Below are 27,888 nucleotides of genomic sequence, written 5' to 3' on the forward strand. Positions count from 1 at the left end.
TGGGTGAGGATTAAAAAAAAATTTCCTGGTTCTACCACAGCTGAAGAAAAGCAGTTATTAATATTATGAGCCAGGCTTTTTCACTAGACCATCCTCTTCTTGTTTTAGAAATTTAAAGATAAAGGAACCAGGCTTCTATTTTTTTTAGACTTTTAAAATATATTTTGATTGATTGATTGGAAAAGGGAGGGAGAAAGAGAGGGACAGAAACATCAGTGTGAGAGAGAAACATCGTTGGTTCCCTCTTGCACACTGCAACCAGACCTCACAACCCAGGTCTGTGCCTGGACTGGGAATCGAACCAGTGACCTCTTAGTTCACAGGCTTCACTCAGTACACTGAGCCACACCAGCCAGGGCTCTTTTTATCTTACTTGTTGAGTAATGTTTGATTTCTTAAAATTTTGTCATCCTCTACATTCACATGCTCTTCTACACTTTTGCTACATTATATACACTTAAGTTTAAAGCACAGTGCTATGTAAATGTTGTCTATAACTGTATTGTTGCTTCCAGACCCCAAATGCTTAGCTAGTGATGAACTAAAATAAAATGTAGTAAAAACCTGAATCTAGGTTTACTGGTTGAAGATACTGTTTTCAGAGAGTGAAAAGAAAAGGGTCGTACAAGTCATTGGCTCGGAGCCTCTGTTGTTTCATATCTGACCTGTGCAAATAGCTTTTGAAGTGGAGGTATACTTGTCTTTGGCAACTAATATTTGCTGGTCATGCGTTCTGTGAACTAACAAGTACATAACTGCCTTGTTCTTTTTACCTCTGTGCTTCTCAGGTTTAAAATTTGCAAATGGAGATCTATCTATAGTCCTGTAATCCCTAAATTTGTATTTACCTTGTGTATATTTTCCATTGTGTATAGAGGCTTTTTTTAAATGCTGTACATGAGAAGGCAGCCTCATTGTCTAGTACACCATTATATCCGTCATGAAATACTTACACAGCCAGTTTTTAATTTTGTGGTTTTTCTTTTCAACAGGTTTTGCACTGATTGCAAAAATAAAGTCCTCCGAGCATACAACATCCTTATTGGTGAACTTGATTGCAGCAAAGAAAAGGGCTACTGTGCTGCACTTTATGAAGGCTTACGGTGCTGTCCACATGAGCGACACATACATGTTTGCTGTGAAACAGACTTCATTGCACATCTTTTGGGTCGTGCTGAGCCAGAGTTCGCAGGAGGGTATGAGTATGTAATTTGCTAGAATGGGCTATCTAGCGCTTTGCTTCATTTTATTACTAAAAGTTTATTTCCATCACCTGCCTCAGTTCATATGATATATGTATAAATCAAAATGTGCCTGTAAAATTTTTGCTTTCTTTAAAATTTGCGTTTCTTAATTGACTAAAAACAGGGAGAAAGTGTTCTGTGGCATTTGGTTCAGTCCTCTGCTCCTTGTTGCTTGAAGTAGGAAGGCTTTTTTGACTTTCATTATTACAGATTATCATTTTCATTTGAAAATGATTAGAAGGAATTTTTTTCCTCCTCCATCCATTCATTTCCATATTTAAATTTTGTTCATAATGATGGTTTCCGCATAGGAAGTGGGTTAAAATATACTTTATTAATGTAATTCATGAACTGTGTATATTATTAAATTAGGAACCTAAAATTTTATCTCTGGCTTTGTTGTGAAAATACTAGAAAAGGTTGTTTATAAAATAAATGGAACCCATTTCCCTTTGTGTTTTGTGTACCAACTCTCATTTGAGTGTGTACTTTCTGCTAGGCATTTAGAATACCAAGACTTATTTTACTCCTGAAGTACTGTGAACACTTCTGAAGACTGGCCTAGAAGGCTTTGCCCATGATTAAATCAGTTCGGCATTGCCTTTCTCCACTTACCCTCAAAAAAAGAAACAAAACCAAGGAGGCATTTGCCATAATTGGAAGGTTAAAGGAACTGTCGTGCCAACTGCGAGCTGGACATTTGTGTGTGATTTCTGTACTCAAAAAAACATCTGTTTAGGGCCAGTTCCTGAATTACGTTATTTTTAACAATATTAGAACTGAGTTCTACCTGCATGTGTATTTCTCATTGGTTATAAACATGTGTGCTTGTGTATTTATCTATACATTAATTGAGTTTGAATGTATAACTGTCTTGTTATTAGGTTGTTAATAGGTATGTATGAAGATTGTGTTATCCATTTTTTACTGTTCCATTTAAAGTTATTAGGAATTTTTGTGATTTATTCTCCTTTATAGGCGAAGAGAAAGGCATGCTAAGACAATAGATATAGCCCAAGAAGAAGTTCTGACCTGCTTGGGCATTCATCTTTATGAAAGACTGCATCGGATCTGGCAAAAACTGCGAGCAGAGGAGCAGACGTGGCAGATGCTTTTTTATCTTGGTGTTGATGCTTTACGTAAGAGTTTTGAGGTAAGAACAGTGGGCTCCTTTGGTGTCCAAGATTGCTGAGTCAAATTATTGGACTGAATCTTTATATAAACTACCAGTCTCACCTCGCCTCAGGACTGCAATCCACTGATACAGTGTCATGGCTTTTGGGGAGGTTGGGGAGGTTGGGGAGGGGTTTTTGTGGGGAACTGGAACTTAGAAGTAGTTTGTGGATTTTTTTTTTGTCGTGTTACTCTATAAGCCTTGGCTTTTTAGACTTTCAGAAAACTGAAGTTGGTGATTATTTAACAAGATGCTGTGATGAAACATAACTAATGAAAAGTTAAGAGCAGTCCAAAAATAAGCAACAAAATTAGAAACTGGTAATGAGCCCCAGTTTGCTTGCTAATGTCCAATAATGTGAAGTAAATGCTGTCAAAATGCCATGATGTAAGAACTACTCTGGCCCTGGACAGGTAGCTCAGATGGTTAGAGCATCATCCCAATATGCCAAGGTTGTGGGTTCAATCCCCTGTCAGGGCTCATACAAGAATCAACCAGTGAATGCATAAACAAATGGAACAACAAATTGATGTTTCTCTCTCTTTCTCTTCCTCCTCCCACCTCTCAAATCAATAAATACAATTTTTAAAAAAAGAACTTACAAGGACACTGAAGGCTTTCTATAATAATGTTGGTGTTGAGTTTAGTGTTTGTGACTTCGTAACCGTTTTTTCAGTTACACCCTATACAGCATAAATTCTTGGCTAGTGAATATTTCATTATATTCTAGGATATGGTTGTAATCCTTTACCTTGTTCACCAGTCCCTTTTGAGAATGGTCTGAAAACTACAAACCTTCCCCCCCAGCCCCCCAGCACCCCCCCCCCACCCCTGCAGAAGCCTGTCATCAACTTAAAGCACTGTTCTGGGGAGTCTGAGATTTGTGCTAGTTCTTGCTGAACAGATTTCCTATCCCTTTTCTCTTTGTATGTTTCTGTCTTCAGAAACTAGATCATCTAATCAGGTTAAATAATTTCATTGTGTGAAGAAATGAATGTTTACTTTGCTGTGCTAAAATTCTGAAATTTTCAAATTAGAATGTGCTGGAGGAGTGTATATAAGTCTGCTTTTCCATACGGATTAGTTGTATATTCACTTCCTGAGTAGATTTTAAGACTGTTAATCACTCAAGGTATGAAAATTTGAGATTCTTTGTGGAGACTATTAGACAGAACTGCAGCATGAAATACCAGTTTCTGTGTTTGTGGTTTAATGTAAAATTAAAGATGAGAATTTTTATGGAAAGTAAAGGAAATTTTGACTGATTCACTCTCAACTTTGTTTCTGTAATAGATGACTGTGGAAAAAGTACAAGGTATTAGCCGATTGGAACAACTGTGTGAACAATTTTCAGAGGAGGAACGAGTACGAGAACTCAAGCAAGAAAAGAAACGCCAAAAACGGAAGAATAGACGAAAAAATAAATGTGTATGTGACATTCCTACTCCCCTACAAACAGCAGATGAGAAGGAAGTAAGCCAAGAGAAGGTAGTATTCTTTAATACTGACTCATGAATAGATAATATTGCTGTTTGCCAGATTTTGGCATTTTTACTGTGCCTTTTCCACAATGTGGGCTCCTGCCTTTTTTCCTACTATAATCTGTATAAGGCAAAAGTTTTATTGTCATGTGTTTTATAAAGACAGTGTTGGATAGTTATCTTTTCCCCTGACCTCAGTATGCTGTTAGATCAAAATCCAAATGTGGAAAGTTCTCAACTTTTTGGTCTCAGGACCCCTGTGCATTCATAAAAATTAAGGTGCCCATGAACTTTTGTTTATGTAGATTAATAGTTGTCAACATTTAGTGTATTAGAAATTAAAATGGGGAAATTGAAAAGTATTAATTCTTTTAAAAATAATAGTCTTATTATATATTAACATGAGTAACTTTTTTAAAAAGCTGTTTCCTTTTTTTTAAGACTTTATTTATTTATTTTTAGAGAGATGGGAAGGGAAGGAGGGAGGTAGAGAAATATCAATATGTGGTTGCCTCTTGTACGACTCCTACTGGGACCTGGCCTGCAACCCAGGCATGTGTCCTAACTGGGAATCAAACTGGCAACCCTGTGGTTTACAGGCAGGCACTCAGTCCACTGAGTCACACCAGCCAGGGCTAAAGAGCTATTTTCAGAAGACAAGGTGAGAAGGGTGGTATTATTTTGTATTTTCGTCAATCTCTTTTAATATTTAGCTTAAAAGGAATCAGGTGGATTCTCATATCTGCCTCTGCATTCAGCCTGTTTTCCGATGTTGCTTGCTTGGTTGAAGCACAAAGAAAGTCTCACAAACGTAAATGATAGGATAAGGGATGAGTATTCTGATATAAACTTTTTTGGATAGTTGCTGGGTATTCTTCTTTGGCATTACAACTCAACAAATGGTAGTTTCTTAAAGATTATTTGCAATGTGGACCCTGACACCTTATCAGTGACCTTTTCATACTCTGTTATTTAAAATCCATTGGTCTGCCTTGCACTTGAATAGATCTTTCATTCATGCGTGATTTGGTAACATAATGCATGGGTTATTGGGAAGATTCTGGTTCACTGAGTATCTTCCTAGATATTGACATTTCATTATGTAATATCAGATCATCAGGTGAAAACCACTACTGACCTCATCAGAGAGGTTTTTAATTATTGGGAAGCTTCAAACTCGTTGTGCTTGCATATACAAGTTTTCAAAATTGTGATTGTAGTCTGAGAGATTGAATTTTATCATTGACAACAAATACTGTCCATTGCTTTCTTTGAAGTGACAGGCTGGCTTCATTCATTTTTGAGAAAATGTTTTTTAAACATCCAGTCTCTTATTCTTTCTTTCAAGTGAAATTGGTGTTCCAGGGAAAATAGCAGGTAGTTCAGCTTGCACCTCACAATTGCACAAGTACTTTTCCTTGAGACAATGATTGTTCTTTGGTATTCAGCAAAAGTGCTTTAAGCATACTTCCCATTTGTCACATAGGCTATTAAAAAGGCATCTACTCATGGGTTGATTTTTAATAAAATTAATACTTTTACTACTTCAAAGACATTCATATTAGTGAAATATCTATCATTCATCTATCTCCTGAGAGTGCTTGACAAGTGAAGAATACAGTGATTATTAGTACACTTTGATTGCCACTACCTTGATTTATGCTAAAGCACATGGAACCTTTTCCACTGTTGCTTTTGTACCATTAGTGTAAGTGTCAATACAGTGAAAAAGGCAAATCACATCTTAGTATTATGATTAAAAATAGTTTTGATTTAAGAAACCCCGGGGTCAGCAGACCATACTTGGAGAACTGCTATCCTAGACTTCCCTGATACCATTAACTCTTAACTTACTTTTAGTTGGTTCATAGTCCTGAAGTGAATTAATAATTTTTCATGATAATAGGTTTTTTTTATTGTTAACCTCATAACTCATATATAATTAGTTAATGTTAAAGAAATTAAAGTGAAGCCATTATGGAGATAAAGCTTTTTAAAACGGTCTCTTAATGTTGATGCTTAAAGGAAACAGACTTCATAGAAAGCAGCTGCAAAGCCTGTGGCAGCACTGAAGATGGTAATAATTGTGTAGAAGTAATTGTTACCAATGAGAATACATCATGTACCTGTCCTAGCAGTGGCAGTCTTTTGGGGTCCCCTAAAATAAAGAAAGGTAAGGAAATGCTGTTTCTTTTTCTTTTTTTAATATATTTTATTGATTATGCTATTACAGTTGTCCCATTACCCCCCCTTCACTCCCCTCCACCCTTCACACCCTCTCCCACACACATCCCCCCCTTTAGTTCATGTCCACGTGTCATAAGTTCTTTAGCTTCTACATTTCCCATACTATTCTTGACCTCCCCCTGTCTATTTTCTACCTACCATCTATGCTACTTATTCTTTGTACCTTTTCTCCCTCTCTCCTCCTCCCACTCCCCTGTTGCTAACCCTCCATGTGATCTCCATTTCTGTGGTTCTATTCCTATTCTAGTTGTTTGCTTAGTTTGTTTTGTTTTTGTTTTAGGTGTGGTTGTTAATAATTGTGAGTTTGCTATCATTTTACTATACATGTTTTTTATCTTTTTAAAAAAAAAATATTTTATTTATTTATTTTTAGAGAGGGAAGGGAGGGAGATAGAGAGAGAGAGAAACATCAATGTGCAGTTGCTGGGGGTTATGGCCTGCAACCCAGGAATGTACTCTGGCTGGGAATCGAACCTGGGACACTTTGGTTCCCAGCCCGTGCTCAATCCACTGAGCTACGCCAGCCAGGGCTTATCTTCTTTTTCTTAGATAGGTCCCTTTAACATTTCATAAAATAAGGGCTTGGTGATGATGAACTCCTTTAGCTTGACCTTATGTGAGAAGCACCTTATCTGCCCTTCCATTCTAAATGAAAGCTGTGCTGGATAGAGCAATCTTGGATGTAGGTCCTTGCCTTTCATGACTTAGAATATTTCTTTCCAGCCCCTTCTTGCCTGCAAGGTCTCTTTTGAGAAATCAGCTGACAGTCTGATGGGAACTCCTTTGTAGGTGAATGTCTCCTTATCTCTTGCTGCTTCTAGAATGCTCTCCTTCATTTTTACCATGGCTAATGTAATTATGATGTGCCTTGGTGTGTTTCTTCTTGGGTCCCACTTCTTTGGGACTCTCTGAGCTTCCTGGACTTTCTGGAAGTCTATTTCCTTTGCCAGATTGGGGAAGTTCTCCTTTATTATTTGTTCAAATAACTTTCCACTTGTTGCTCTTTCTCTTCTCCTTCTGGTACCCCTATAATTCAGATGTTGGAACGTTTAAAGATGTGAATTCTTGTTTCTTCATTCTTTTCTGATTGTATGTTGTTTTCTTCCTTCTGGTCCACTCCATTGATGTGAGACCCAGCTTTCTTTCTATCACTATTGGTTCCCTGTGCGTTTTTCTTCATTTCACTTATTGTAGCCTTCATTTTTTCATCTAATTTGCAACCAAAGTCAACCAAGTCTATGAGCATCCTGATCACCAGTGCTTTGAACTGTACATCTGATAAGTTGGCTATCTCTCAGTCGCTTAAAAGTACTGTTTGTGTGGTTTTCATTTGTTCTTCTGTTTGAGCCATCTTTTTTTCCCATTTGGTCTGGTCTCACATGTTACCTACGAGGGGCGGAGCTTTAGGTGTTCACCAGGGCGGGGCACCCCAGTTGCTGGGTTGTGATGCTGTATGTGGGGGCGGGGTCAGAGAGAGAGCAATGGCGCTCGGTCTGCTCTCAGTTGGACCTCAGTCCCTTCCGCTGCTTCCCCCGAGCAAACTGGGCCCCTCTGGTGCCAATTCCTGTGTGGGTGGGCTTGTGCACCCTGTGGGACTTTCCAACAACCTCTCCTGTGAGGCTGGGAGTCTCTCCCTGTGCCTCAACCCCCACAGGTGTTTTCAGTCAGTGCCCTAAGGCTTTATTTCCCAGCACAGTGCCTTGCTTCACAGTCATCACCTTGCTGGGTCTGTAGGTTGCCCTCGGCCAGGGTCTGTCAGCTGCTGCTTTTGCGCCCAGGGTCCACCCACTGCGGTCTTCCCCGCCCCAGATGCCTTAAGGGCCTGGTCCCAATGGTCTCTGCGCTGCAACCCACCGCAGACCTCCCCCCCCCCCCCCCCGCACCGTCTGCCCGACTCCACCCCTCCTACCAGTCTGGAAGAACGGGTCTAGTTTAACTCCTTGGTTGTCTGACTTCCATACAGTTCAGTTTTCTGTCAGTTTTGGTTGTTACTCTGTTTCTTAATTGTTGTTGTCCCTATCTTGGTTGTGTGAGGAGGCACAGTGTGCCTACCTGTGCCTCCATCTCAGAAGTCCATGCCGTTTCTTTTTAAAATTAACTCTTAAGATTTTTTTCTTTTAAATGTGAGAGCTTTAAAGATGCCGTAACCTAGAATTTAGGAATTACTTTGTAGCACCTAGGATATCCTTAATCAGACACTTAATATTTCCTTTTTTTTAATGATGTTTGATTTGTTAGTATTTGATAAAAACAAAGAAACTGTAAATCCCTAATCATATTTGCATTATTTAATTTACTTTCTACTTTTAATAAACCATCAACTTAAAACTTTTTCCATGGTCCTTAGTTGGTTCACTCTTGTCTTAACATATTTATTGGTATGTTAATTGTAACTGTTACCTAATTTATTCTTAGGCTTATCTCCACACTGTAATGGTAGTGACTGTGGATATTCATCTAGCATGGAAGGCAGTGAAACAGGTTCTCGGGAGGGTTCAGACGTTGCCTGCACTGAAGGCATTTGTAATCATGATGAACACGGTAGGTTCAGATTAAGCTTCCTAATCATTCCTGCTGCATGGCTGATTGAAGCACATAAATAAGAGATGACCGATTCCTGCAGGTGACGACTCCTGTGTTCATCACTGCGAAGACAAAGAAGATGATGGTGATAGTTGTGTTGAATGTTGGGCAAACTCTGAAGAGAACACCACCAAAGGAAAAAATAAAAAGAAGAAAAAGAAAAGCAAGATGTTGAAATGTGATGAACATGTAAGTGTCATAACTTGCAATTCTTAAGCCTTTGCTGTAGAGGGAAGAACGACCTATTTTCCTTAGAATGGCAAGTGTGCAGTTTAGCTGCTAGGATTTATTTATTGTTTTGAAGAATCAGCACCTTATGCAGTTTACACTGGTTGCTCATCTTGTGATTTGTCTGTGTGTCTGATGTGGTCATTTGTCCACAATCCATGAGAATCATAAATCAATTCATTCTTTTCATAATTCTTTGAAATGTATTAGCAGTTAGCTTGGTCTTAGTTTTCCCATCTGTAAAATGAAGATAAAGGTCCCTACGGATTAGGTTTTGTGAAGATGAAATGAGATTATGTTGATGGGTTAGCATAGTATGTGGTATGTAGTGTCTAATACATTTCAGCTGCTCTTTTTATTTAGCATTCTTTTAAAATTTTTAATATACTGTTGGCATTTTTTAATTCCTGCCTTTTTACCTGGAAAATCCTTTGCTATGGTTTTAGATCCAGAAGCTGGGAAGCTGTATTACAGATCCAGGTACTCGAGAGACCTCAGGAAATACCGTGCACACAGTGTTTCACCGCGATAAGACCAAAGATGCACATCCTGAAAGCTGCTGTAGCTCTGAAAAGAGTGGGCAGTCACTGCCTTGGTTTGAGCATAGGAAAAATGTACCACAGTTTGCAGAACCTACAGAAACATCATTTGGTCCTGATTCTGGAAAAGGTGCCAAGAGCTTAGTTGAACTTCTTGTAAGTAAGCCATGATGTCTTATTGTGAATAACTGATTGCTCATGGGTTAGATGTGGAATGGGACAGTATTTTTGAGGGTTTTAAGTTGAGAGTAGGAGAAGACGGCTCTTAAGAAATCAAGGGCATTGTTTTATTACTTTTTTGGTGACTGCATTCTGTTTTTGCAGCTACTCTAGAGTATATTTTGTCCTCTTTTGTCTCAAAGGTAGAAGAAACTAGTTGGGAGATGGGGGTAGAATTAGCATTATGTCTAGGAATCTGCCTCCTTGAAGAGGAGGGTTATTTTAAGTAAACCACCTATTTTTTGAAGATTTATTCATAGATTTTAGCCCTGGCTGGTGTGGCTCAGTGGATTGAGTGCCGGCCTGCAAACCCAAAGGTCATCGGTTTGATTCCCTGTCAGGGCACATGCCTGGGTTGTGGGCCAGGTCCCTGGATGGGGGTGTGCTAGAGGCAAGTGATCAGTGTGTCTCTTGCACATTGCTGTTTCTTTTCTTCTCTTTCTCCCTCCCTTCCCCTCTCTCTAAGAGTAAGTAAAATCTTTTTTAAAAAATGTATTGATTTGAGAGAGAGAGAGAGAGAAACATCAATTTGTTGTTCTACTTATTTATACATTCATTGTTTGCTTCTTATGTATGCCCCAACTGGAGATTGAACCCACAACCTTGGTGTATCAGGTGGCTCCAACCAACTGAGCCACCAGGCCAGCACAAACTGCCTTTCTGATTGGCAGTTTATAGTAACCACCCTTCCAGAAAAGGCAAAAATATAGAATCTGAAGTAGAGCCCACTTTCTAGGTTACTTCCTTTAGGTGTCATGTAGGATAAAAGTGTAACTGAACTTGGAAAACCTTTCATAGTTGATTCCAGTTGTTGATACTGGAGATGAAGTATATATACCTGATTCTAAGTGGTCCAGTGCATTATTGGTGTGAGGTTTGGAGAAGGGGGAAGGAAGAAGGATGGTGTCTTTTCTATAGTAATGAGGATTCTACTGGAACCACATTCTTTAGAATACTAGTCTTTTTTTATATTGTTATAAAGTTAAATGATGTTGTGTAACTTATAAGTTTAAAAAGTTATATTTTACTTAATTTGTAGAAATAAAAGTTTCAACCGAGGATCAGCTGGAGATAAATCTAGTTATTTAAAATTTGGTAACTATTTGTAACCATCTCCAGTTCTTCATCTTTTAAGGCAGAAAAAGTATGTTAGCATCAGCTAGGCTCATAAGCTTCTAGGACAAATGATAGATCCAGAGTTTCAAACGGAGTTGAGCTGGATTTTATTCTCATTTAGTACTTTCTAATATAGGATATTATGCTTATTCTGTAAACATCTCAATTAAAGGCTTTATTTTACTGAATTGAAACTTAAAAGCTAGACCGCCTTATTATTTAGCTGTCCTCCATTAGTGTAGCATTTTCCATTCTTAATTTAAGTCATAGTCTTAACTTCTGCTTTAATTTGCAGGATGAGTCTGAATGTACTTCAGATGAGGAAATCTTTATCTCACAAGATGAAATACAGTCATTTATGGCTAATAACCAGTCTTTCTACAGCAATAGAGAACAATACCGACAGCATCTGAAGGAGAAGTTTAATAAATACTGCCGCTTAAATGATCACAAGAGGCCCATTTGTAGTGGCTGGTTGACAACAGCTGGAGCAAATTAAGTAAATAAAATAGCTCTGTCTTTCAATGAAACACTCAAGATGACTACTGCGCCTTCTATTTCAAAAAACCTCTTAATTTAGTGACTTATGGCAAATTTTTATCTTAAATCAATGTGATTCTTTCTTGTTTTGGGAGATGGTGGAGGTAACCTCATTAGTTTGTTCTTTCTTCAGGCTTGTGTCTTTAGTTGCGTGGCTACGCAGGCCTGCCATATGATTTAAGCCATCTCTTTTCATTAAATGTTTCTCTTCCTGTGAGACTTACTAAAGCAACTTAGTGGCAAAAAGTAATGTTGTACTTATACTTCTGTACAGAAATGACAATGAGCTGAATATATGGTTTTACGAAGTAGACATCCACTTGCGAAATGTTTGGATGTAATGTTAAAAGCGCAATGTGCAAAATTTAAATAAAGAATATTTATTAATATGCACAGTAAAATTTGGTGTACATGTTTCTACTTCATGTATGGCAGTATTTTAATATTTGGCACTTGTGGACTTGGTACTTGGCCAGTGTTGATGTTCGAGAGGATGAAGAAAGAGCAAATGAGGATGCAGATACAGATTGTCGAAGACAAAAATCTTACCTTGATCAGAACTGACAGCCAAGAAAAGAAGTTTCCAGTCTTTTGGTTTGATAGAATAAATTTGCTGCAATACCATTAAATACTGGCTAGCATCTTTCTCATTTAATTGTTATTATTGAAAGTTCCTTAAATTGAGAGGTTCGTATTGAACTTAGAAGAGTGAAAACAAAACTTGGCAGAATTTCAAGGGTTGCCTGATAAGTAATTAGTGGGTAGAACGGGGAGGCTGCACTGAGCGCTAACCACATCGGGGTCTGGGGAAGGGCATGTTCTTACCTGCTTCCCAGCAATAAAGTCACTGTGGCATTCCAGTGTACTGTGTTCTCAAGCTATGAGGACTGAAGGAGAGAATCCCCTAGGGGTAGCATTTGGTTGCCATTTAAATGGTTGAGTCAATAGTTTGATAAACACATATGCTTAGAGCTTTGTGTCTGCATGTTGATAATACTTGGTGGGCAACAAGACAGGTAGTGGAACTGTCAGTATCTCAGTACAAGTGGAGATGTGAGTTTTATGGGCTTTTTCTGATGCCTAATCAGACTTCAAGTGGGTAACATCAGCAGCTTAGTGAGATTTAATTTATGTAGTTGGTGGCATTTCTTTGATCCACTTCTTGAGTTGTCTTTTTAAATCTTAAGTGTTGTATAGGGATTCCTCTCTACCTTTGTTGCTTTCATCTTGGAATCCATAAAAATGGACCAAGGGCCTTATTGGAGCTCAAGCCCCTCTCCACCACCTGTTCCAGTCAAGTTTTCTCTTGAGATCCCTGAAAGCAAGGGCTGGTTTGTTTGTTTTTTAAATCTTTGCCTTTAGGACCAAACTTGAGTGCTTGTTGAATGAATAAGCCACATTTACTGTTTATTCTATTGCTTGCATTGGAAGGATTCCAGTAGTTATACAGAGAGATTTTTTCTTTGGAAGGATGGCTACACTAAGAATGTAGAAGTGAGGAAGGTTTCAGTGCTTTGATGAAATACATCCTAAGTGGTTAGAGAAAAGTGAGCAAAACCAACAACCCATGAAGAGGCAAAAGGGAGAATGGAGTGAAGGCATTTTAGGAGCACATCCCCTGGCCTGAGACTGAACTGCTTGTGGTCCAAACCATGCTATACAAACCCTTTCTTAGTTATCTATAAAATGAAGGTATTAATGGGTACTATCTCACTGGACTGTTCTGCATATTAATATATTTAAAGTGCTTAAAAGTGTGCTGTAAGTGCTCAATAAATGTTAGCGATTGCTTTCATCTTTGGTATATACATCGTGAAATATTTGCTGCAAAGAGAGTGAGGCTCTAGTGCAGCTGGAGGCGGTACATTTGGAATAGAATCCCCCCCCCCCCACTACACGTGTACTTGGAGGTGTCTCAATTTTTAACCATCACTTCCTGGTAAGGGCAGGAGGTTGTGGATGCCTAGTAGGGCAGACCTCTACCTTCGGTTCCAAGGTCACTCAGTCTTTGGGCTGAATCCTTCACGTCAGCCATCAGTTGGTTTAGTAGGGCGTTGGAGTCACCTTAAGTGCCCTTAATTTCCCTTCCTGGCCTTGGATCAGGAACAGGAAAGGGCTACTGAGCAAGAGGCGAAGGTACGTCCACCCTCGGCCCTGGAACAAACCCCTCCTAAATATCGAGTTCTGCCCCAAAGGGAAGAGTTTACCAAGGAAGGAGGACCCCAAGTTCCCAGGACCCTCCCGTGCTGCCTGACAGCACTGAAAGACCAGTTCCTCCGCGCCGGGGGCGAGGCGGAGCCGGAAGGGGCGGGGCATGTGCGCGTAGCCGGCGCAGTGGGCGGGACTGCCTGCCTGCCACCGCCCTCCGGCAGGATGTCGCGGCTCAACGAGGATAGGAGGGTGGAGTCTCGGCCGCAGGCCGGCCAGGTTGGAGGCGGGCCCAGGCGCGGCTCCGAAGGGGGCCGGGCGGCGGAGGCTGCCGGGGCGGTGAGAGAGCGGCCAAGCCCCTGCGACCTGGGTCGGAGCTCCGCTATCCTAGTGCCCAGCTCGAGGAGCGAGGTGGGCGGGCGTCTCGGGACCCTGGCCAGAGCCGGCATGGAGCGGTGGCGTGATCGGCTGGCGCTCGTGACAGGAGCCTCCTCGGGCATCGGTGCGGCCGTGGCTCGGGCCCTGGTCCAGCAGGGACTGAAGGTGGTAGGTTGTGCCCGCACCGTGGACAACATAGAGGTAAGGCCTGGCCGGGAGCTGGCCGCTCTGGGAGGCGGGAGCCGTCGTTTCCGTCGGGGTAGGGCCCAGACAGAGGAGTGAGGAACGAGGAGTGGACTGAGTCAGGCAGTGCCGCTGCCCTCGCTAAACAGCCACCCCAGGGCCATTTACAACGGGATTAGAGATCGGAGGTGTGAATGCATAGTAGGGGAGGCCTCTACCTTCGCTTTTTCAAGTCTCATCTTTTAAGGAGCCTTTTCTCCTGACAGCCCCTACCTCATTGTACCAAGTCTCTGGCTCTGGCTTCTTTCTGTCTCCCACCTGCCTGCTCAAGTAGGCTGAGGAAAGGGGAACCAGAGATCAGGGGCTAGCTAGGCAGCCAGGGAGACGGAAATAAAGCTTTCTGGCCTCAGTGGCTGTTAGCTACTGGAATGCTTCCTCTAAACTGCAGACAGCCAACAAAGCCAAGCAAAGTGGCAGGCCAGCCAGATGAGCAGGAGCCAGAGGTTTTGGTGGTCATTTTTCACCCTGGTCTGAGGTTGGGGATGAGGTGGGAGTAGAGCTTTTCTGGGGGGGGAATGGCTACCTTCCTCCCCCAAACCTGAGATTTAACTCTGCCCAATGGGCACAAAGGACTGACAATGGGATATTCACAGGTAGACCTTTCTCCAGCTGCACTGTCCTGGGTGGGACTGGGTAGGTGAAGTAGGGCACTGATCATGTGAGCCCTTGAGGGGACAGAGCGACTGGGAATCCTGGTTTTTCTGTTAAAGAAGGTGGGGTTGGGAGCAGAGTTGCGAACAACAGGAGCTCAGAGACAAATGAAATGAAACTGGCCATGTTGGAGCATGTATGAAAAAGAGGAGAAATTTCACTCAGTTCATTGGATTTGCCCAGCAAGATCACTCTCAGGGGTTGGGCTAGTGCCTGGCTGCCCAGCATTATCTCCACGGTTGCTCAATGCCCCGGGCAGGGAAGGGGTAAAGAGGCCTTGTGTAGGGGCAGAGGGAGAAGGTGTACAAGAAGGAGGGCCATCCCCTCCCCTGCTGCTGACCGAAGGCGTACTTTATTGCCTCCTAGATAGTCTCAAGGTCACCTGGTCATACCACTACCCCACTCTGCCCCTCCCTTCTTTCTGGAGCTCAGGAGCCTTAGAACCTAGAGGACTGGGTGAGGGATAAGATGGCTGGATTCCCTAATTCTAAAGATACTCTCACCTTCTCTTCCTACTCCCCCACCCCGAACTAACCAGGAAAGGGGGTCCCTGAGCTCCAAGCAGAATCTGCAAGCTCATCACTTAGCCACATGATGACTCCTTTAATGAGGGGAGAATGCCTTTGTTGTGAGGGCACTGACATGATGTGAGGTCGTTTTTGAGGACCGATGAGGAGGATGGGTGAGACAATGAGAAGGCAGTGACAGGGAGAAATATACTCTCAGGCCTTCTGTTTTGGCTTTCCTGTGGGGACTTTGAATCTGTAGGAAGAAGGGATAAGTTGTCGGCCATGTGGGGAGAAATCCAGGTTTCCTTGTGCACAGTCTGCTTTTATTGATGGACTGGTTGATATTAAAACAGCTCTGAGTTCTGGCCTCCTATAGAGAGAAGCCCTGTTTCCTAAGGTGGTTGTGAGTAGGTAAAACTGGGTGAAAGGGGTGCTTCTGAGTCCCAGAGGACTATACATTTTAAACTTGGAAAGTTGAAGCAGAAAAGAATTTCCTAGCTCACCTGATCCAGCCATTTATTCCCAGCTTGGTTCGAGGGGAGGGACACTGCAGGCCAGAGCAGCTGGCCAAGCTGGCTTCCCTCTAGGGCACCCCACATCCCATGCCCTACACCCCCCTCCCTCTCATACTTGCACATAATCACCTTCACGAGACTCAGGTGCTCAGTCACTGGCCTCCAAGGCCACATAGCTTGTTTCTTCCTGCTTCTGAATGTCAGCTCTCCTCGCAGCCATCTCTCAGCGGCTCTGTTTTCTCACGTCTTTCTCTCTCTCAGGGCTTCTCAGTGTGTCGAGGGGTCTGGCAGTGCACAGGGGTGCCAGTGTCACCTGCCACCTGCCTCACAGTCTCCAGAGAAACTCTGGGGTGGAGGTGATGCCCCATGGGACAGAAAGAATCTGTCCTGACTTCCTGACATTTCCTGTAGGTAGGGCAAAGGGAAATTGGCAACTGGGCTCAATTGAAGTGTGTGTGTGCGTGTGTGTGTGTATGAGAGAGAGAGAGAGAACTCTGAGCCACTGGATGCAATTTGTGGAGGGTAGGTGATGGTTCAGATATAAGCCCTTCTGGATGAGGTGATGGGGGAGCAGAGACTGAAGCCCTGGCATCACCAGTGCAGTGGCTCTCAGTGGCGCCAGAAGAATGGGGTGGGGTGCGAGGTGCATCTTACCTATGAGCAGAGGAGGTTTTCCTATGGAGGGAGAGGCAGAAAAGAAATCTCACTCCATTCCCAGGATCCTCGGCTCCCTTCTTTGGCCCCCTCAGAGTTCCAACCCTTCTTTCTCCTTAGAATTGAAGACTCCAATTTATTGGTTTATCAGTGAGGTTCCTCCATTGATGATCTCAGCTTTCCCCTCCCTCACTCGTGGGGTGCTCTCATCCCCTGGACTTTGACCAAAGAAAACAAGCTAGCTGTGGGGATGGGGCAGTCCCAACATCAATGCGATCAAAAGGTGACCCCCAAAGGAGGGAGTTCCATCAGTGGTGACAGCAGAGGGAGGTTGTCTCTGGCTGGGGGGGTGTGGGAGTGAGCAGCCCACCCCAGTTAGATCCCTGTTGGGTTTCATAGGAGCTGGCTGCTGAATGTAAGAGTGCAGGCTACCCCGGGACTTTGATCCCCTACAGATGTGACCTGTCAAATGAAGAGGACATCCTCTCCATGTTCTCGGCTGTCCGCTCTCAGCACAAGGGCGTGGACATCTGCATCAACAACGCTGGCTTGGCCCGGCCCGACACCCTGCTCTCAGGCAGCACCAGCGGTTGGAAGGACATGTTCAACGTAAGGGCTGAGGACCTGGCGTGGGGGCTGGGAGGACAGCAGGGAGCCAGGGGTTCATGGACCGGAGCACTGCTCTGGATGGGACATCTGGCAAGAGGGAGCTTTGGGTTCCTACCTGGGGCACTGTGACTGAATCCTTGCTTCTTTCCCTACCGGAGGGATAGTGAGTGGGTGAATGGCCATATCTTTTCCATTCTTCTTTCCTTTGAGCCCCTGGGCGTAGTTCTTAAAGCCTAGGCTTTACATGTTCAATGCATGTTGGAAATGAATTTAAAATGCTTTAAAACAACATGTGGCCCAAACACAGCCTGCAGGACGTGGGCTTTCAACTTCTGTATTCTTTTTTTTTTATTTTTATTTATTTATTTTTAGGGAGAGAAGGGAGGGAGGGAGGGGGAGAGAGAGAGAGAGAGAGAGGGAGGGAGAGAGAGAGAGAGAGAGAGAGAGAGAGAGAGATCAGTGTGCGGTTGCTGGGGGTTATGGCCTGCAACCCAGGAATGTACCCTGGCTGGGAATCGAACCTGGGACACTTTGGTTCCCAGTCCGAGCTCAATCCACTGAGCTACGCCAGCCGGGGGGAAACTTTTGTATTCTTAATTAGGGGGCATGTTGGGGTATGAGAGTATTCTGAGAAGTTGACAGCAGTGTGTAAATGGGATGTGTTTTTCCCCCCACAATTCTTTTCATATCTGCTCATGGTAGCTTCAGTACCTAATGGGTGCTTGGGCCCGAAAATGAACAGTGAACATTGAAACAATGAAAGTGGAGATGGAGCAGTCTTCCTGCCTGCACACAGCCTTCTGGGAGATTGGAGTTGTGATCCTCACCTGCAGAGGGATCTCAGCTTGCCCATCTACAACGCGAGGGACTTGTATTAAATCCCTAAGGCCCCTTTCAGCTGGGAATTCTATTAGGATCATCCCTGAGGCATCTTCTCCGCTCCCCCGAGCCCCCAGGAATAGGAGATTGACTCCCCTGACCCCAAGGGATCTGTTTCTCCGACTCCTTCTGTCCTCAGCAGCTGAGTTCTCTGCCCCACCAACCCACACTGCTAAAAGGGCCAGAAACAGGGCTGGAAGCCTCCGGTGTCCTCATGAATGCAGAGGCAGGCTCACTCCAAGAGTGTTCTGTCCTGATGGCTGGCTCTGACACCTGATAAAGGGAAGCATCTGATCTCCCAGCTGGGCCCCTCTCTTCTGGAGAGGCGAGACCCGAGGACCTGCTGAAGGCTTTATCTCTGCTGTTTCCCCTGGGGAAAGCTAAGGGGTGCAGCTGGGCAGGAGCTTTTGAGCAGAGCCACTTCTTCAGGTCTCTGTTCCACGAAGGGTGGGTACTCGCAGTCACCTCTGCTGGAGTGGGCGGGGAGGGGCCAAGGAAGGCAGGACGCCTGTGCCCTTGGGAGGTCCCCTGCCTTCCTGTGCCAAGTTACCCCACCCTCTTAAGAGTCTCTGTGCCTAGTCCTATAGATGGAATGGAGGTTAAAGGAGGAGGGTCAGGCCTTCTTCACTGGTAGTCTCAAGGGAAGGGGCAGGAAAGGAGAGGAGAACAGCTGGGCAAGGTGGGGAGGGGCTACCATCTGCTTGAGGAGAGAGATTTTAAAAGCTGTTTTAGGCTGTTTAAGAGAAAGCCAGACCAGGGGCATGGTCCCAGAGAAGAGTAGGGTATTAGGGGAAGAAAAGGAGGTGGTTCTCTAAGGCGGAGGTTCTACTGTGTCGAGAGGAGCTGGCCAAGGCACGGAGGGTTCCTGGGTCGTGGGTGGGGCTTGGGACTTCCATTCCCACTTGCAGGAACTTGGGGGTCACCCAGGGAGAGAAGCTACCTCTGCTGTCAGCTGGGGCTGGTGGCTTTAGGGGAGAGATACCTAAGGCAAGGTACCCTGGGCCCACTGTTGGTTTCTGGTAGGACCTAGACCCAGTTTTGGAATTCCCCAGGGGTTCTCTGGCTTCATCACCTGCTCCGGTGGGCCCAAGCTGGAGACACTCCATTGTCCTCCCTGGCCTGCAGGTGAACGTGCTGGCCCTCAGCATCTGCACACGGGAAGCCTACCAGTCCATGCAGGAGCGGAAGGTGGATGATGGGCACATCATTAACATCAACAGGTGAGACAGGTGGCCGAGGGCTAGAGTGCAGACCACCGCCCGCCCTCCAAGCTGGGCGATCTGCTGCAGCTCATTTGACCTCCTTGGACCTGTTTCTTTGATAAAATGGGGACTTAATACTCAGTTAACACTAGCGTGGTTATAGTGAGGGGAGGAGTAGTATACGTCAAGTACCAGCCCCCACTTGGCTGGAATGGGTCGCTCAGCCCCTTGTCTTTGCAGCTGAAGCCTCGGGGCTCTCCCGGTACTGAGGTTGTCCATTCCTCAGGCCCTGGCATGAATCCCATCTCGTGGTACAAAGGCGACACAGCATCATCGAGGAGCCCCACTCTGAGCGGGGAGACCTGGCCTCTGCCCCCAGAGATCTTCCAATAGAACCGTATCAGTGAATGCACACATGAAATGGAGAGATTTTTGACAGTTGCATGACCAAGAGAGTGGATTCTGGGGTCAGTGTGGGGAAGACTTCTAGAAGAGTAAGGTTTCAGGAGGCACTTGAATAATAGAAGCTAGATTTGTGGGCTGCAAGGATGGCCCCCAGAGGCCCCCTTTAGAAGACCTCCCTGCAGCATCCAGATGGTGGGGTTGACTGGACATCAGGGGACACTGCTGGTCTCTCAGGAGCGTCACTCTCTTCTTTCCCCTTCTCTCCCTCTACCCAGCATGTCTGGCCACCGAGTGGTACCCCAGTCTGTGACCCACTTCTATACTGCTACCAAGTATGCCGTCACTGCGCTGACAGAGGGACTGAGGCAGGAGCTTCGGGAGGCCCAGACCCACATCCGAGCCACGGTGAGGGTGTGGCCTGGCCCTGGTGGGGATGGGATAGGCACAGGCCCTCTCCACCCACCACACATACTGGACAGGGGGCATATGTCCAGGGTGTGCTGCTTAGAACCCCTACGAGCACGCTGGACACAGAGCTCCTGGGCTCTGCTGCTGCTTGCATGGCCCCTCTCAGTGCTTGAGTTTCCCCCTTTTTTTTTTTTTTTTTTAAAAAGATTTTATTTATTTATTTTTAGAGAGGGAAGGGAGGGAGGGGGAGAGAGAGAGAGAGAGAGAGAGAGAGAGAGAGAGAAACATCAATGTGCGGTTGCTGGGGGTTATGGCCTGCAACCCAGGAATGTACCCTGGCTGGGAATCGAACCTGGGACACTTTGGTTCCCAGCCCGCGCTCAATCCACTGAGCTACGCCAGCCAGGGCTGAGTTTCCCCCTTTCACCAACTTTGAGGTGGGAGGGGACTGGCCTGAATGGAACTCCGTAGGATGAGACTGAAGGAAAGCAAGGGATTGTGGGAAACCAGGTGTACAGTGGCTAGAAACCAGAGCTCTGGACTCTTCCATTAAAGGCCAAATGACATTGGGCAACTTACTCAACAAGTCCAAGCCTCAGTCTTCTCATTGTAAAAGATATGATGATAATCTATCAGGTTATGAGGTTTTTTAAGAGACAACATTTTGTAAAACATTTGCCTGGCTCATAGCAAGGGCTCTGTAGATGGTAAATATCATTGTGATCATCACCAGTGGCAGCTTTGGAGAGAGGAGGCAGCTGCTGGACATGGGACAGCCATCCCTGTGAAGCTGGGTCCCAGTGGCTTCCATCCTTTCCCTCCAACCTCCCCAAGGCCTGACCTCTGATTAGGGTGGGGGTGGGGCAAAGCTCAGCTCCTGAGCCCTCTCTGTCGGCCCAGTGCATCTCTCCAGGAGTGGTGGAGACACAGTTCGCCTTCAGACTCCATGACAAGGACCCTGAGAAGGCAGCTGCCACCTATGAACACATGAAGGTGGGGCCTGCCTCCGGGCTTGGTGCAGCCACTCTGAGTGAAGGCAGAAGGACGGGAACCCTGGCCTTCAGACCCCATCCTCTTCTCTGGCCCGTCGCCCTTCCTGGAGGGTTGGGGTGGGATGTGGGTGCTGGAGAGAACCTCAGTGGCGGGAGGGAGCTTGCACCCATTCTGTCCTCATCTCAACTCCCCTTCCCCCGGTGCTCTCAGTGTCTCAAACCTGAAGATGTGGCCGAGGCTGTCCTCTATGTCCTCAGCACGCCCCCACATGTCCAGGTAAGTCTGGCCTTGGCTGTCCACCCCATGGAGAAGCCCAGCCATCCCCAGAGGAGGCGAGCAGGGAAGCCTTAAGGGGCTGGGCAGCGTGTCCTGGCTGCCTCAAGCCTTTGTGCCTTCTGCAGATCGGAGACATCCAGATGAGGCCCACAGAGCAGGTGACCTAGTTTCCTGTGGGGATCTCCTCCTTCCCTCCCGACTCTCGCCCTTGGTTCCAGCCTCTGGATTATAGGTGTTCATTCCTGGATTCCTGGATTCCTGGATTCAACTTCCTCTCCACCCCGACCAGGGATTTGAAATTTTGTTTGAGGTCTTTTTTATCTTGTCAGATTGTTTCTACCACAAATGTGAAAAGTGGGCTGGGGAGGGGAGGTGGTGTCCCTAACTGTTTTACCTGTTAACTCATTCTCGGTCCCCTTCCTGGCCTCCCTGGCCTTTGTTTGCTGTCCATGGTCTTTTGTCTTTGACCTGGGGAAGGGACTTTGGCCAAAGGGTGGCTTCCCCTCTCTACTTGCACTCCACCCCCTGTCACTCAGGGATGAGGCAGCAGGGAGAACCCCTCACCCTTTATCTGAGTGGTTATTGAGGGCTCCCACTTCCTCCTCTCCCTACCCCACTGCCCCCACCATTCCTTCCCTTCCCTGTCCCAGTTCTCCAGCCCGGTTGTGGCTTCTTGGCCCCTGGGGGCAGGGGTGTCATCATTCACTCTGACTGTTGCAGCACAATACCAGGACCTGCCTCCCAGGTAGATTTCAGTGTGATAATTAAAAAGGAAAAACTGCAACAACCGACCTTGGCTTCATGGGTGTCTTTCTGTTCTTCCCCTTTCTCTGTGATCAGGGGTAGTTGTGTCTCACTTTCTTCCAAGTGAGTGGAAAGTGGGTGAATTTAGAGCCTCACTCCTGGAGTATGGATTACCTTAGGTAGCAGGTATGGTTTTGGGTTGAGTCTTGAAAATGGGTAGGAGTTTGCCAGCCAGGAAAGGAGAGGAGATATGCAAGGCCCAGAGGCCTGAAAGAGCATGCAGTGTTGTGGGAACTCTTCTGTGGGAACAGAACTTGGTGTGGGAGTGAGGTGGGGCTGGGAAGCTTGGATCCCTGGGGGTCTGGGTGCTGAACAAGGAGTTTGGCCATTACCTGTGGGCCAAGGACATCCGTTGGCTTGTCAGCAGGCGCAGGACAGACACAGAACTGTCACTTAGAGAACCAGCTGCCACAGGATAGGAAGTTATTGCTGGGTCCTGCTAACTGGTGTTGAGGGTTTGAGAAGGCAGTGGAAGTGCAGAGGAGAGCCTGGATGCAGGAGAAGCTTCTGAGGAAAACCACCAGCATCCAGTGGGGAGGAAAGCACCACGACTAACCTGGTGGAACACGTCCCCTTCAAATGTTCTTTGCTGGTGCCTGGGTAAATGCCACGCTTCAGCCTCCCGGGACCTCTAAGGATGCAAAATGAAGCCTGTAGCATGGTCAGCTAGGCCCTGATCGTTGCCTTCTGCCGGTCGCGGTGTGGTGGAGGTCACTGCTTAAGCCGCCCTGCAGGTGGTGCTGTAGAGACGGCCTGGCAGCCGAGCGTGCGCAGTGCATACTGGGCAGGGGGCGGGGTTGCACAAACCCGGAAGCGGAGTACCCCACGTGGGGATACGGAGGGGGCTGTCGCGGCGATTGGGCTACCTGGTTTTGGACAATTTTTGAGCTAGGAGGCTGGGCTGTTCGTTTCTCTGTCTGAGGAGGCGGGGTAGGTGCAACCATGGAGGCCCCTTAACCTGTGTTCGGGCCTGGCAGCAGGCCTGGTCTGGAGTGACAGCTCCTGAGAATGCTGCAGCGGTTATCGACCATGGCGCTGCTGTCAGCGCTTGGGGGCACGACCTGGCGTTGCTCCGGTCACCTCGCACGTCATTTCTCCCAAACGACTTGGCGTGGGGAGCGGCCGCGTGGGGAGCGGCCGGGTGGAGAGGAACTACGGCGCCTGCTGCTGGATGACCTGGCGCCTACCTCGCGGTCCTCCAGCGGTCTGGAACTTCTGTTTGGCCTGTCCCCGTGTCTTCTGGCTCTGCGGGCCTCCCGCCGCCGGGTGGCCCGGCTCTTGCTCCAGGCCGGCAGGTCCGGGCTGCAAGGAGGGCGTGCCGAGCTGCTCCGTGTGGCTGAAGCACGGGACATTCCAGTTCTACGGCCCAGACGGCAGAAGCTGGACGCCCTGTGCCGCCACCAGGTCCACCAGGGCGTCTGCATGGAGGTGAGCCCGCTGCGGCCCCGGCCCTGGACGGAGGCTGGGGAGGCCAGGCCAGGAGATGACCCCCAGCAGCTGTGGCTCGTGCTCGAGGGGCTCCAGGATCCTCGGAACCTTGGGGCGGTGCTGCGCTCTGCTCATTTCCTCGGCGTGGATAAGGTCATCACCAGCCGGAGAAACAGGCACGGACATTCCTTATTTCCCATGTGCTCCCATTTCTAGGCGCAACCGAGTTCCTAAGCACCTTGACCCTTTGGTGATCCCTCAGTGAAGCCTCCCTATCGCCAGAATTCTCATTCCTAACCCTTAGGGGCCAGGGTAGGGTAGGGCACTGGGTTTGAGATTACACAGCTTTATACGGGGCATGGGGTAATTTTGCAGCTGCCCACTCACTCCGGTAGTCAGCAAGGCCAGCGCGGGGGCTATGGAGGTGATGGACGTCTTCTTCACTGATGACCTGGACAATTTTTTACAGGTAAGGATCTGGGGTGTGGGGGCGGAGTTCGTAAAGGAGCAGAAATGAGCCAAGCTCATCCTTTCAGGGCACTTAGCCTGCCACTGAGGGAGGACGGGGGAGAAGAGAACATGCTGACACCACTTTGTGTCTCTCTCTAAATCCCTTTGGGAAGAGAGAAGGCACAAGTAGAGCAGAATCTGAAGTTAGAGACTCCTAGCACCATCCGCTTTACTGTACTCCTTCCCCAAGCATACCTTGTTGCCCCTGCTGCGAGTCTACCCCAGTGCCTCGTTACCTACCCAATAGGTCTTCAGTAAGTGCTTAGCTGGGAGGAGCTGCTGGACGGGTGTCCTGGGTTCCTCCACTAGGGGCACAGCTTGAAAGGCTCATTGAATAAGGACTAGTTTATGCCTTTCCCTTCTTCCCTCTTATACACACAAAACAATGCCCCCTCCTCAAAAACAATAACAACAACAAAAAATTTGGGGGGCAAATCTTAGAAAAACTCCTGGGCTGTGCTTTTCTTGCTGGACACAAGAGGGCAGTATTGCCCTGCATTTGGCAGCTCCCCTGACTCTCCCAAGTTTCAGCTCTTGGATCTCTTTGTCATATATATATATATCACACATATCATATATTTTTTTTTTTGAGGGGGAGGTGGGTGGGTCTCATCTGCTCTCATGGCTTTAAGTAGCATCTATATTTGAATGCCTCCAAAATGTATATTCTATCCTAGACCTTGCTCCTAAAACACAGATTCATACATCTAGGTACCTTTTCAACAGCTTTCTTTTAAAACAACTAGCAACACTGGCCCTTCCCGGTTTGGTTCAGTGGATTGAGTTCGGCCTGCCAACGGAGAGGCTGCTGCTTGGATTCCCAGTCAGGGTATGTGCCTGGGTTGCAGGCCATGTCCCCAGTTGGGGGCGTGTGAGAGGCAACCAGTCATGTATCTCTCACACACTGATGTTTCTCTGCTTCTCTTTCTCCCTCTCTTCTCCTCTCTCTAAAGTAACTAAATGAAATCTTAGGAAAAAAAACCCCAAACCTAGCAACACTGTTGTCAAAAAAGCAAGGTAAATTGTAGTTGATGGGATTTTACAAAGATGCTAAATGTCCTCAACCCAGAGTGATTCCAGTATGAATAAATAAAAGCATCTCAGTTTTTTTAAAGCTCTCTTTTGCTTGGCATTTCAAACTGAACTGAACATTTCCATAGCCAAGCACCTGTTCCTTCTGCAGACCCAGCTCAACCTGTGGCACCTCTGTCGTCTCAGCTGGTCAGGCCAGAAACCTCGAATATTCCTTGATTCTTCCTGCTCTCACACCCATTTCCATCTGTCAGTGTGTCCTTTAGGTTTTACCATAAGGTTGTTTCCATATTCTCACCATTTCTTTTTTTTTTTTCTTTAAGATTTTATTTATTTATTTTTAGACAGAGGGAAAGGGAGGGGGGAGAAAGGGAGAGAAACATCAATGTTGGTTGCTTCTCATGCGCCCCCTACTAGGGACCTGGCCTGCAACCCAGGCATGTGGCCTGACTGGGAATCAAAACTGTAACCGGCTGGTGTGGCTCAATCCACTGAGCTACACGAGCCAGGGCTCTCACCAAATCTTACTGTCTCTACAGCTATCACTCTGGTCCAAGCCACCACCATCTCTTGCCTGTGTTATTGTGGAAACCTCCTAACTGGTCTTGCTTCTGTGATTGGCTCTCAACACAGCAAGCAGAGAGAGACCCTGTTACTTCTCTGCTCAGAACCTTTCAAAGCCTTTGCATTTCTCTCAGAGTATAAGCCAAAGTCCTTCTGGTGTCCTTTGAGGTTCTACCTTAAGTAACCCTTTGCTCCCTCTCCTGTCTCAATGGCCCCCTTCCCACTGGCCACCTCTCTGTCCTGCTGTTTCTCACAATACCAGGTAAGCAGCCACTTCTTAGCCTTTGCACTTACTGATCCCGGCCTAGAATATTCTTCCCCAGCTGTCTACACAGTACTTCCTCATCTCTTTGTGGACCACACTCAAAGTCACTTCAGCGAGGCCCTCCCAGACCACCCTTCCACCAGGCTGCGATTTTGGCCTCTTTTGTTCACTGCCTTGTCTTCAGTGCCTAGAACAGAACCCGCCCTTTCTAGGTGCTTAATAACGTGACTGACTCAAATGGCTCAGTGAGGGAGTGAACACAGGGTCAGGCAAAAGTAGGCTTACAGTTATGTATATGGGAACTAACAATAATAAATAATAACACAAGAATAAACTCTATTTTGTAGTCTTACAACTGTAAACCTACTTTTGCCCCACCTGCATATGGGCAACGGTGGGCCTGCCCTGGCCAGGGCTCTGATGAAGGTTTGCTGAGCTGGAGTATGAGTTCTTCTTTTCCCTCTCAGGCCAGAGCCCGGCAGGGCTGGCTCGTGGCTGGCACGGTGGGCTGCCCCGGGCCCGAGATTTCCCCGTCCTCTGGGGTCCCCATCACCAGCTGCCTGGAGTTCCTCTGGGACCGGCCTACTCTGCTAGTGCTGGGTAGGTAGATGTCCCTGCTTTTCTGTGGTCAGATGTGCGCTTCCTGAGCACCTGCACGTCCAGCCGTGGCGTCCCTAATCCTCTGGCCTGTGCCCTGCAGGGAATGAGGGCTCTGGCCTGTCCCCAGAGGTGCAGGCCTCCTGCCAGCTCCTCCTCACCATCCTGCCCGGCCGGCAGCTGCCTCCTGGACTGGAGTCCTTGAATGTCTCCGTGGCTGCAGGTGGGTCTACTCTCCCCTTACTTCCCTCCCTCCGATCACACTTGTGTGGCTGTTTCATCCTAAACAAGCTTCTCAATCATTCTGTGTCTCCATTGTGTTCTGCGTTGAACATGGAAAATGCATCCTTTTGAGGATGAAATGAGGGAGTGCCTGGCACAGGATCCTTCCTCCCCTCAGATCTCTTCCCTGTGTCATTCTGTCTTGGCAGGAATTCTTCTTCACTCCATTTGCAGCCAGAGGAAGAGTATTCCTGAAGAAGGGAAGAGAGGGCAACTTCTCCAAGGCCCCAGGGAGTCCTCAGCTATGGCCGAAGGGCCCAGAGTAGCTCAGGACCCGGGGCAGTCCTCAGGACCAGAAAAAGTGAGGCAAGGCGGGGACTGACTTGGACCGATGGAAACGTGTGCGTGCCGGAGGGCAGGGACAGACTGCCGTGCCTTCAGAGGTGCTGGTCTCCTGCCTGGTGCGCAGCCAGGCTCTGTTTATTAATCTCCAGCTTGCAAAGCAGGGAGTTTTGTGGTGGAGACTGGAGGAGGTTCAGTTTTCTGTTTTGGGTTTGGACTTGCAGCTGGAGATGGTAGCCCGTTAATTTCTAGGATGTGCTAGTTCAGAGGGTCTGCTTCCACCCAGGTCCTGCCTGGGCAAGGAGGGCAGTCTAGACATCAGAAGGGAACCGGGCAGCTCTGCCCAGGGGTCCTCTCTGTTCCCCTTGAGCCAGCGTGAGGATGGAGAGGGAGGCCGGGGCCTCCTGTGGGCCAGACCCTGCCCCAGCTCCGCCTCTGGCATGTGGCTTCATCTCTATGTGCCTCAGGGCCCTTGCTGGCACCACCCTCTCGGGGCTGTTGTGAGGCTCAAATAAAACACCTGGTGCCCAGACTGGTGTGGCTCAGTTGGTTGCAGTGTCGTCCCACAAAGTGAAAGGTCGCTGGTCCAACTCCCCATCAGGGCACATTTCCTGGGTCGCAGGTCGGGTCCCTGGTTGGGGCACTTAAGAGAGGCAACTGATCGATCAATTGATGTTTGTCTCGCACATCGATGTTTCTCACCCTCTCTTTCTCCCTCCCTTCCCCTCTTTCTAAAAATAAATAAAATCTGAAAAGCAAAACAAAACAAAGCATCACCTGGTATCCAGCAGGCACTCAACCAGCGGGCCATCCTCTTCGATTCCTCCACGAGGTGGCAGCCTCGCTCTTCGGCCCACAGCCTCTTCAGGCCGCTCCTGCAGCC

At 46.9% G+C, this 27,888-nt stretch overlaps 3 protein-coding genes across 8 annotated transcripts in view; all 3 read left to right on the forward strand.

The window, feature by feature from the left end:
• The window catches only part of GGNBP2 (gametogenetin binding protein 2), a 37,089-nt gene extending 25,096 nt beyond the window's left edge, over positions 1–11,993 (forward strand). For 3 of the 6 annotated variants that reach the window (XM_036033614.1, XM_036033616.1, XM_028519155.2), the window contains 8 exons: positions 993–1,202; positions 2,223–2,397; positions 3,712–3,906; positions 5,925–6,072; positions 8,562–8,687; positions 8,770–8,918; positions 9,404–9,652; positions 11,127–11,855. In XM_036033614.1, coding sequence (XP_035889507.1) covers positions 993–1,202; positions 2,223–2,397; positions 3,712–3,906; positions 5,925–6,072; positions 8,562–8,687; positions 8,770–8,918; positions 9,404–9,652; positions 11,127–11,330 — 1,456 coding nt within the window. In that variant the 3' untranslated portion in view covers positions 11,331–11,855. Of the gene's footprint in view, positions 1–992; positions 1,203–2,222; positions 2,398–3,711; positions 3,907–5,924; positions 6,073–8,561; positions 8,688–8,769; positions 8,919–9,403; positions 9,653–11,126 lie in introns of all 6 variants that reach the window. The other 3 variants (XM_036033617.1, XM_036033615.1, XM_028519150.2) reach the window with 2 other exon arrangements.
• Positions 11,994–13,729: 1,736 nt separating this feature from the next.
• DHRS11 (dehydrogenase/reductase 11) lies at positions 13,730–22,024 on the forward strand. Its single transcript, XM_028519809.2, has 7 exons — positions 13,730–14,098; positions 16,869–17,078; positions 19,083–19,177; positions 19,840–19,969; positions 20,873–20,965; positions 21,176–21,241; positions 21,367–22,024. The coding sequence occupies exons 1-7, from the start codon at positions 13,745–13,747 to the stop codon at positions 21,406–21,408; spliced, it is 990 nt and encodes a 329-aa protein (XP_028375610.2). The 5' UTR covers positions 13,730–13,744; the 3' UTR covers positions 21,409–22,024.
• A 134-nt stretch (positions 22,025–22,158) lies between these two features.
• Positions 22,159–27,537, forward strand: MRM1 (mitochondrial rRNA methyltransferase 1). The gene is made up of 5 exons (XM_028520506.2): positions 22,159–23,649; positions 23,849–23,942; positions 26,312–26,444; positions 26,545–26,664; positions 26,873–27,537. The coding sequence occupies exons 1-5, from the start codon at positions 23,054–23,056 to the stop codon at positions 27,043–27,045; spliced, it is 1,116 nt and encodes a 371-aa protein (XP_028376307.1). The 5' UTR covers positions 22,159–23,053; the 3' UTR covers positions 27,046–27,537.
• The last annotated feature ends 351 nt before the right edge of the window (positions 27,538–27,888 follow it).

This window comes from Phyllostomus discolor, chromosome 8 (assembly GCF_004126475.2).
Source record: "Phyllostomus discolor isolate MPI-MPIP mPhyDis1 chromosome 8, mPhyDis1.pri.v3, whole genome shotgun sequence".
Taxonomy (NCBI): Eukaryota; Metazoa; Chordata; class Mammalia; order Chiroptera; family Phyllostomidae; genus Phyllostomus; species Phyllostomus discolor.